Here is a 10253-nt window from a genome sequence, read left to right as displayed (position 1 = left end):
AATAAATCTGGCAGATCTGTCGACATATTTTCAGACATATTTTACATCGACATAAAATATGTCCGAAATATTTTTCTGCCTACCAACTTTGACATAATTTTATGTCTAAAACATTTTCTGCCGACATAAAATATGTCCAAAATATTTTTCTGCCAACTTACTTTGAAATAACTTTATGTCTGAGATATTATCTGCCGACATAAAAAATGTCAGAAATATTTTTCTCTCTACTAACTTTGACATAATTTTATGTCTAAAACATTTTCTGCCGACATAAAATATCTCAGAAATATTTTTCTGTCCACTTACTTTCACATAATTTTATGTCTGAGACATTTTCTGCCAACATAAATTATGTCAGAAACATTTTTCTGTCCACATATTTTGACATAACTTTATATCTGAGACATTTTCTGCCGACATAACTTTTGTCAGAAATATTTTTCTGCCCACATATTTTGACATAATTTCATGTCTGAGACATTTTCTGTTTCTTAGAAGAAAAAATTGTACAACTTTATTGCTCATTTCAGATTAATTTGACGTGTAAAACAAAAGTTTCGATTTCCTCTTATTAGAATGTAAAAACTTAGTCTCAAACTTAGTTTTTATTACTGAATGTGGTTTTTATTATATGGCGTCCTGTGCCACATTAGAAATTATGTTAAGTAGAAAGAAAAGTAGAACTTTTAAAGGGTCGAACCATTTACAGCATAAATTCGACGATCTAATCGTCTACAACATAATAAAAATAGAAAATAACTCTTTGTCAGAATATTTAATTCCGTTCCAGGATAGGTCGAATAATTTACGGTCGAAGCAAACCTTATTAAAAATTTAATTTTTCACCAGCGCGGCGTTTCAGGTTAAAATAGAGTAACCATAGCACAACCGACAATTTCATGCAGCGGTTAGAATGCAATTTTTAGCCGTAAGAAAATCTCTGGCCAAAATATATCTTTTAATTTAACCGAACCATCAGAATCGCTTTTTGAAGAGTAGTGATCTTAACCGAAAATTTATTTCAAACAAAACAAATATCAATGATAATGTTTGGTTGTTAAAATTTTTTTTTCTCTTACACGTTTTTTAAAGAGAAAATATCCTTTTTCAGATTGTATATGATACAACTCAAACAAATTAACTGGCAATTAAATGCCTTAGAATCAAATATTTATGTCTGCTCTCCTCAATCAAACCACAAGGCATTATAGGTTGCTGAACTTTGGAAAATTGGCATTTTTTTTTTATCCAATGGTATTTTATGGCCTTTTACCTTTATTTTGGCATTTTGACACAGAAAAATTTAAGTTCTTGAAAAAGTATTTATTTTGAAAAAAATGTAATTATTTTGGAAAATATGACGACTTGGAATGCTCGCTTCCACGTTTGAGACATTAAAACGATTTTCCTAGCCGCATTAAAAAACGATTAATAATATAATTATTTATTTTTCGCGGTTTAAACGATTGTCCTGTGGTATAAATAGATCTTGGAATAACTATTTTCTTATCACTGTTTTTGTTTTCCTTAAGATTTAAAGACAAATATGGAGAATAATTTATTGCACAAACAAGTGAAAAGTCAATTTGAAATTGGTAAAGAAGAAGGAAAGTGTAAAATGTGCAAAAAATTTTACAAAGGCAAGTTAAGTAACCTCAAAGATCATCTTCTTCGAAAACACTAAGAAAAAGCAGGCGAAATCGACTTAGTTGAAGCTACTTCGGCTACAAGGAATCGAAATGACGATGAGATTCAATTAATTAAACAAATCAAACTGGATGTTGATGTAAATCAATTAATTAGAGAAATGATTAAGTTAATGATGAATCGTAACTTGTCTTTCGCGTCAGCTGATGAAATCGGACAATTGTCTTTAGTGAAAAATGCACTCAAAGAATTCAAAATTGTTATAAATTGTCATAGCATGAAACGCTACATTCAACTTGCGTGTGAAAATATTTTTTCGCTCATAAGAGAAGAAACTGAAAATGTTCTTGTCTCGTTGATGTTTGATAGTGCGTCGCGATACGGAAGAAACGTGTTTGGAGTTAGCTGTAGATATGTGAAGGACGGGCAAATAGCTGACAGAACCTTAGGCATACTTACTCAAGAAGGTCGACAGTTTGGCGAAATTTTAGCTGCTCAGTTAGAAAATGTAATTGGAAAAATTGGAAAATGTGCTAATGATATCTACGCAACTTGCGCAGATCAAGGAAAGAACATGACGAAGGCTTCAAAAATTCTTCAAAATGCACAAGTTCAAATGAAAGTGATCCTTGAAATTTATGATGACGAATTTTTAGATTTTGAAGACGAGGAAATTGATATTGGCGCTTTAGAGAATGAAGAAGGGAATTATAGTGAAGCCCACACTGTTTGTGTTGAAAAATCAGTTGGATCGTTCTGTTCAGCCATGTTTTGTGGCGCACATGTGTGTTAGCTAGCTGCTTAGGACGTAACATCAATGTTTGAAGATGCATTAAATAACATCAGAAAAGTTGCTATCGAATCCAAAAAAGTAGCATATATTCAAACATTTAAAAATCTAAAAAAACCTCGTGTAGACATTGAACCACGCTGGGATTCCACGTTTTTGTTGATAGAAGATTTCCATACCAATGCAGAAGCATATCAAAGGCTAAGACACGACCAATTAAAACTAAATGATGCTTCATGGAGTTTAATAGATGAATATTTCGATGCATTTTTACCAATACATTCGGCTATGATGGATTTTCAATCCGCAAAATTATCAATTAGTGAATTCTACGTTCGATGGATTCAAATGAAAATAAAAATTGAGGACGTTCTAGCAGGTGATTTGGGATTAAAAATGCTACTGACCAACGCAATCAATACACGAGAACAAGTTTTTTTTAAATGTGAAGCGTTTATTGCTGCTTTAGTTCTGGATCCTAGATTTTGATTTACATCTGGTCATCAACTGTTTAATAAAGAAATGTTGAATAGAGGAATTATACAGCTAATCAAAATCCATCAAAAACTTTGTACTCAACGAGAACAATCAAGTTCTTTATCAACAGAAGAATCCATGCAATTAAATGCATCATATTCCTCAAATAATTCTGAAGAGATGATCCCGATGAACTCAAAAGAAATTGATGCTAAAAAATTACGCCGTTTCATTGAATATACTGGAGGAGGAACCAGACAAGGTATTGCTAATGCAGCTTTAGAATCAGATCAAGATATTCGTCAATTAATTTTAAAATGGACTCTTAATGAACCACGAGTGTCATTAGACGTTGAATTCAGCATTCTTGCGTACTGGAAGAAAAACCAGAAAACGAAATGGAATCGGCTCTATGAAATCTCGCAAGTAGTTTATGGTGCAGCGTTCTCCAGCGTAAAAGTTGAACGTGATTTCTCTGGATTCGCTTTGGTTTATAGCCATCTTCGTACTCGCATTTCAAATCATTTCTTAGACTCTATTATGGTGGTAAAAAATAATCTAGATTTAATTGATAAAATGAAATTTGTTTAAAAAGCTGAACATTTCACATTTTCTATTAGTCAATTTTTTATGGCGCCCCAGTGCAAGAATCGAGTTCTGAAAACCTTTTTAGAGTCGAAACATAAAAAAAAAAATTTTTATAACGTAATAAAATTCTTTTAGCTTTTGAGTTAGCAAAGTATTTGACAGAGTTCTAGCACAAAAAGTCAAAGTTAATTTTGAGAATAGAATTATGATTAAAACGGCCGTGATATAAAATGCTACAATTGAATAGCATTTGGATCAAAAGGCTCCAGCATCAAGAGTTTTTTAATGCGGCTAGGAAAATCGTTTTAATGTCTCAAACGTGGAAGCGAGCATTCCAAGTCGTCATATTTTAGTCGTTTTAATTGACAATTAAATTCAGTGTTGCCAACATTTTTTACATGTGAAATGCCAAAAGCGTGAATGTAAAATGCCATAATAATGCCCTTTTTCATATCGGGGCTGTTTCAAAATGATTCCGTCACTTTATTTTGAACAAATTTCATCAATGAAATCAACTAGTTAATCTTCGGATCGGAAGTCTAAAGGTGTTTTTTATTATCCTTAAAAATTCTTGAGGGGCAAAAATTAATTTCAACATTTTTTCCAAAATAAATACTTTTTCCAGAACTTAAATTTTTCTGTGTCAAAATGCCAAAATAAAGGTAAAAGGCCATAAAATACCATTGGATAAAAAAAAAATGCCAATTTTCCAAAGTTCAGCAACCTATAATGCCTTGTGGTTTGATTGAGGAGAGCAGACATAAATATTTGATTCTAAGGCATTTAATTGCCAGTTAATTTGTTTGAGTTGTATCATATACAATCTGAAAAAGGATATTTTCTCTTTAAAAAACGTGTAAGAGAAAAAAAAATTTTAACAACCAAACATTAGGGCAAAGTGCCCAATTATTGGCCATAAATTTCTTATTGATAGCCGTGAAGAATGCCTTAATCTAACGGAGCTTTTATTTTTTCACTCTTATATTTGTGACAAACGGCTTTACCTAAAAAAAGTCGTAGTTTGTACTAAAATATGCTTCATTCAGAGAAAAATGTATTTAAACAGAGATTTCAATTTCGTACCAATTAATGGCCGGGTAGACCAAGTAGTAGCCAGCAAATTTAGAAATGGTACCTATTATGAGCCACTTACATAACCTATAACTGACATATCTAAGAAGGCTTATATATCAAAAAGTATCATTTTATCAGACGATTATAGCCTAATAATGAACTAGGAACTACTAGATACTAAGAAAAAATTTTTTTAGTAAAAAGAGTATAGCAAAGTATACTCTGTTTTGCTAAAAAATATTTTTTTCTTGGTTTATAGTAGTACTTTAACAGATTGTTTATTTCTTATTCGAATCTGGCTAGTGTATCAAATAGGAAATAAAAAAATCAGTTGAGAAATTTTTTAATTGCTATTAATCTCTTGAACTAAATTAGCTTTTTTAGATAATTTTTGTGTCTCTTTCTTCTGTTGTTCTTTTTCTTTTTTCTTTTTTAAGCTTTTTTCTTCAGTTGCTTTGACTTTATTTTTTTTCTTTTCCTCATTACTCAATTTAGATTGCATAGCTTCTTGTGAAGTTAATACAAAATATTTTTGAACCTTTCTTCGATTTTCTTTTGACTTGATAGTATATAACTTTGGATAAGGCAAAATATCATTGTCACTATCATTAGCATAATCCTTTGTACAAGACTGAATTCACGGGTACCCTGAAGGTGACTTAAGACCTTATATCATATCCCATAAATTATTTTTTTTGATTTTGAAAGTAGTCCAATTGTACATTTCAAAACTGTCAACATTTAAATCCTTTTATGGTAGCTTTTCGAGAAAACTTAGTTACAATACTTGTTTAATCTAGAGAATATTACCCCTCTGACTCATACTAAGACCCCTGAGAGTGGATCAAATGGCCATATAAAATTTGTTTGGTTATTTGTGCTATTGTATTGACACTTTATGGATCGGATTTAGAAATAATTTCTGATAACAACTTGGGTTTTCTAGTTTGAATTTAGACTAACTTATAATGTTTTAAAAGTTTGTTTTTGTTATTGAAGAGGATAAGATAAATTTACAGGAATAGAGTGGTTTTATAGAATGATCTTGGAACTTGGGATAAAAAATTCTAAGTAAAATAGTTTTTTTTCTAAAAAAGAAATATTTACTAAAGCATAAATACTACATTTAACTAAAGTTATAAAGTATATATATACATACATACACACTTTGTTTATATGTATCCCTTTAACTATAAATGCCTTGTGTTGTACACGCAGACAGCTCTTCGCAAGACTTCATTGTAATTAGCGTTGTGTTGTCCTACCTTTCGTATTTCGCTAAATTGTTTGAAGCCTTGATGAACTGATTCCAATGATTGCTCAGTCCAATATCCTAAACCTTTGGAAATATTGAAGATTAATACTTTTATATGTAAAAACCTAAAATGTTTTAAATATACACTTACCAAACTTTCCTCCTTTCATTATAATAAACTCTTCAACATGATGCTCCACAATATGAACTTTAGGTGTAATGTTTGTACCAATATCTCTAAAACTTTTTGAAAATCTTTTAATATATTCAGAGTAGTTTGGATTTAATGTTTTCCCAAAACACCCATGAACAACATTGCTAAAGTCTCTCAAAGCTTTCATATGCTTTCCACCAACAATATTGTGCTCATTCAAATAGATTTGAAAACGATCAAGTTTTCTTAGAAACTTGTTGGATCCATTTCCCTCTAACCTGTGTTTACCTTGATAAGGTACTCTGGCAAGATTAATTGTAGATAAATAACTATTTACAAAATGAAATCCTTCATTAGTGCTCTCAAACAAGTTTTTTTCAATTAATTTGAGAAGTTTGTCTACTATGCCTAGCAAAATATATAAGCCTGGTATATTGACAATTGATAAGATCTTCATTGTTACATTTCCAGTCAATAAAGGAGGATTAACTACGTTACTAAAATATTTAGCTTTTGCAATGTTTCCTCCAGCAGCCATCCATTTGTTATACCACTCGCACAAAGAAGTTAGAGAATATGACTCAGCTCTCAGCATACTAGGTGATTCTGTTTCACAAAATGGACAAGGATGCTTTGAAGCTGCTGACTGCTTTCCAACCATCAGCAGAAGAACCTTTAGATCTTCTGAAATAGAGTAATCCAGAGAGTTAAGTTTTAATTTATCCAACAACATTTTTATGTTTGCATAATTTTCATCAATAGAGGGTAATACAGACAAAACTAAAGATTTATTTACACTAGTAAACTTAAATTGAATACAAAGTAATTCATTTAAAGTAAGTAATTAATTTGAAAATATAAAAATTATTTATTTTTTATTTTTTTTTAAAATTACTTTGTATTCAATTTAAGTTTACTAGTGTAAATAAATCTTTAGTTTTGTCTGTATTACCCTCTATTGATGAAAATTATGCAAACATAAAAATGTTGTTGGATAAATTAAAACTTAACTCTCTGGATTACTCTATTTCAGAAGATCTAAAGGTTCTTCTGCTGATGGTTGGAAAGCAGTCAGCAGCTTCAAAGCATCCTTGTCCATTTTGTGAAACAGAATCACCTAGTATGCTGAGAGCTGAGTCATATTCTCTAACTTCTTTGTGCGAGTGGTATAACAAATGGATGGCTGCTGGAGGAAACATTGCAAAAGCTAAATATTTTAGTAACGTAGTTAATCCTCCTTTATTGACTGGAAATGTAACAATGAAGATCTTATCAATTGTCAATATACCAGGCTTATATATTTTGCTAGGCATAGTAGACAAACTTCTCAAATTAATTGAAAAAAACTTGTTTGAGAGCACTAATGAAGGATTTCATTTTGTAAATAGTTATTTATCTACAATTAATCTTGCCAGAGTACCTTATCAAGGTAAACACAGGTTAGAGGGAAATGGATCCAACAAGTTTCTAAGAAAACTTGATCGTTTTCAAATCTATTTGAATGAGCACAATATTGTTGGTGGAAAGCATATGAAAGCTTTGAGAGACTTTAGCAATGTTGTTCATGGGTGTTTTGGGAAAACATTAAATCCAAACTACTCTGAATATATTAAAAGATTTTCAAAAAGTTTTAGAGATATTGGTACAAACATTACACCTAAAGTTCATATTGTGGAGCATCATGTTGAAGAGTTTATTATAATGAAAGGAGGAAAGTTTGGTAAGTGTATATTTAAAACATTTTAGGTTTTTACATATAAAAGTATTAATCTTCAATATTTCCAAAGGTTTAGGATATTGGACTGAGCAATCATTGGAATCAGTTCATCAAGGCTTCAAACAATTTAGCGAAATACGAAAGGTAGGACAACACAACGCTAATTACAATGAAGTCTTGCGAAGAGCTGTCTGCGTGTACAACACAAGGCATTTATAGTTAAAGGGATACATATAAACAAAGTGTGTATGTATGTATATATATACTTTATAACTTTAGTTAAATGTAGTATTTATGCTTTAGTAAATATTTCTTTTTTAGAAAAAAAACTATTTTACTTAGAATTTTTTATCCCAAGTTCCAAGATCATTCTATAAAACCACTCTATTCCTGTAAATTTATCTTATCCTCTTCAATAACAAAAACAAACTTTTAAAACATTATAAGTTAGTCTAAATTCAAACTAGAAAACCCAAGTTGTTATCAGAAATTATTTCTAAATCCGATCCATAAAGTGTCAATACAATAGCACAAATAACCAAACAAATTTTATATGGCCATTTGATCCACTCTCAGGGGTCTTAGTATGAGTCAGAGGGGTAATATTCTCTAGATTAAACAAGTATTGTAACTAAGTTTTCTCGAAAAGCTACCATAAAAGGATTTAAATGTTGACAGTTTTGAAATGTACAATTGGACTACTTTCAAAATCAAAAAAAATAATTTATGGGATATGATATAAGGTCTTAAGTCACCTTCAGGGTACCCGTGAATTGGTGTCAGAATAGGCTGAACAATAGCTTCATTTGGTATCTGATTATAGTGAGAGGGGGTTTCATTGGTCAAATAACAAGGCTGGCCTGTGATTTCATTTGGCATAGAATTTGACTGAACAATGGTTTCATGTAGAACTGGAATAGGAAAATCTGTGTTTTCATTTGACACTGGAATATCTATGTCAAAAACATCCTTTATGCATGAACTCTTTTTCAGTTTGAATTCTTTATATACTTTATACAAAGGATCTGGAATGTCATAACTATTCTGGATACAGAAGTTGAAAGTTGTAAACTGCTCATTTGTTAAATAAGTATCCCAAGCCAAAGAAGCAGTATTATTGTAAAGGTTTACCAAATCAGTGTTATATGTTTTTTTATATTCAGACGTATTTTCAGATTTATTTGTGCTTGATTCTATTTCAAAATCAACTCCCTCTTCTATCAAATTTTCTGATGTTGTTATTCTAGTTTCAGTTTTGATGGGTTGCAAACTTGATTCAAGCAGATCATTTTCATCAAGCAGTTGTTGTATGGAATAGACAGAATTAGGCAAGTAAGCTGTGCTTGGAATAGCAGATGGATTGTATGGATATATGCCACATGATTGAAACCCTGAAATAATGTTATCAGCTGTGAGGGCTTGGTCCCAGGCTTTCTTAAAAAGACCACAAAAATTTGGCTTGTCAACAGTAACTCCAGGATATTCATTTATTAATTCATGACAGATTTGATTGTAATATGTTTTAAGAGGACCAAATACTGTTCGATCTGGAGGCTGGAGCCAATGTGAACAATGTGCTGGCATTTCCACAATATGAATATTATTTTCAATTGCAACAGACAATAATTCAACTGAGTTATGAGAATCGTGACCATCAACTATGAGAACTTGTGGCCTATCTCTGCCTATGTTAGGCAAGAAAGTATTGGTGAACCAAAGATAAGCAATCCCTTGCTTTGTCCAACCTGTTTCACTAAAACTCCAATTTGAGCCTGAAGGTGCATCTGTAGTATTGAAAGATTGAAGAGACCTAACTGTTTTACCTTTCACTACTAAATGTGGAGGCGCTAAACCACCTGCAGCATTTATAGCAGCAATAATGGTTATGGTTTCACGTTTTCCTGTTGTATGAGATTGAAGGTGTTTTGTACCTCTTTTTGCAACTATTTTTGGAGGTTTAAAGTCCATCTGTAACCCAGACTCATCCATATTCCAAATCAAAGATGGCTTTAAAAGTGCATGAGTTTCCTGCAAAACTTCATGCAGTGAATAGAAATATTTTGCTACTTTTGGAACAGACATGCATTGATGGCGAACTAATGAAGCACCTTCAGGCTTTATGTCGCTTATTTTTATGTCGCTTATTGAATGAGCGCCACCGTTTTTCTGAAGGAGTTGAATGTTTAAACTTTAAATTGTGTTTCATGGCTAAATCAGAAGCATATTTTTTAAATTGTCTATTTCTAAATCCGAATCCAAGTGTAGCCCTTGTTGCTGCATATTCAACTGACTTGTTCTTTAAAATGCTAGATAATATTGGACTAGGTCCAGGTCTAACACCAAGAACTGAATCTCCTCTAAAATATTTACCTAGAGTTGACCGGGGAACACTGAATTGTAATGCAGCTTCTCGTTGTTAAACTATTTTCAACAGCTGCAATTGCATTTTTCATATCAACACTAGACCACTGAAATCTCTTAATCTTTGTCACTTTCTGGGTAAACTTTGAGTTAAAACTAGAGGCAGTTTTATTTTTTATTTTTTTGT

General features: G+C 31.4%; 3 protein-coding genes across 3 annotated transcripts; 1 reads left to right on the top strand and 2 right to left on the bottom strand.

Moving 5' to 3' along the window:
* Positions 1-4922: 4922 nt before the first annotated feature.
* On the bottom strand, positions 4923-9805 carry LOC149876967 (uncharacterized). The gene is made up of 2 exons (XM_090074822.1): positions 8481-9805; positions 4923-5217 (listed from the first exon to the last, which is right to left on the bottom strand). The coding sequence occupies exons 1-2, from the start codon at positions 9785-9787 to the stop codon at positions 4923-4925; spliced, it is 1602 nt and encodes a 533-aa protein (XP_089930948.1). The 5' UTR covers positions 9788-9805.
* On the bottom strand, positions 5922-6737 carry LOC149876969 (uncharacterized). The gene has a single exon (XM_090074455.1). The coding sequence runs from the start codon at positions 6719-6721 to the stop codon at positions 5960-5962; it is 762 nt and encodes a 253-aa protein (XP_089930581.1). The 5' UTR covers positions 6722-6737; the 3' UTR covers positions 5922-5959.
* On the top strand, positions 6957-7772 carry LOC149876968 (uncharacterized). The gene has a single exon (XM_090074632.1). It carries the CDS (start codon positions 6973-6975, stop codon positions 7732-7734), a length of 762 nt encoding a protein of 253 aa, XP_089930758.1. The 5' UTR covers positions 6957-6972; the 3' UTR covers positions 7735-7772.
* Positions 9806-10253: the final 448 nt, after the last annotated feature.

This window comes from Hydra viridissima, unplaced genomic scaffold (genome assembly GCF_058129835.1).
Source record: "Hydra viridissima isolate aposymbiotic clone 2 unplaced genomic scaffold, HvirCarnegie_v1 scaffold_17, whole genome shotgun sequence".
NCBI classification, from domain to species: domain Eukaryota; kingdom Metazoa; phylum Cnidaria; class Hydrozoa; order Anthoathecata; family Hydridae; genus Hydra; species Hydra viridissima.
The sequence above is the reverse complement of the archived record's forward strand: the minus strand, read 5'-3'. Positions and strand labels throughout refer to the sequence as shown.

Excerpts from the sequence above, each read along its gene's own strand:
- LOC149876969 (XM_090074455.1), bottom strand. The coding sequence starts at position 6,721 with ATGTTGTTGGATAAATTAAAACTTAACTCTCTGGATTACTCTATTTCA.
- LOC149876968 (XM_090074632.1), top strand. The coding sequence starts at position 6,973 with ATGTTGTTGGATAAATTAAAACTTAACTCTCTGGATTACTCTATTTCA.
- LOC149876967 (XM_090074822.1), bottom strand. The coding sequence starts at position 9,787 with ATGTCTGTTCCAAAAGTAGCAAAATATTTCTATTCACTGCATGAAGTT. Across the intron at positions 5,218-8,480 it reads GTTCAGCCTATTCTGACACC|AATTCAGTCTTGTACAAAGG; the intron begins AATTCACGGGTA and ends AGGGTACCCGTG.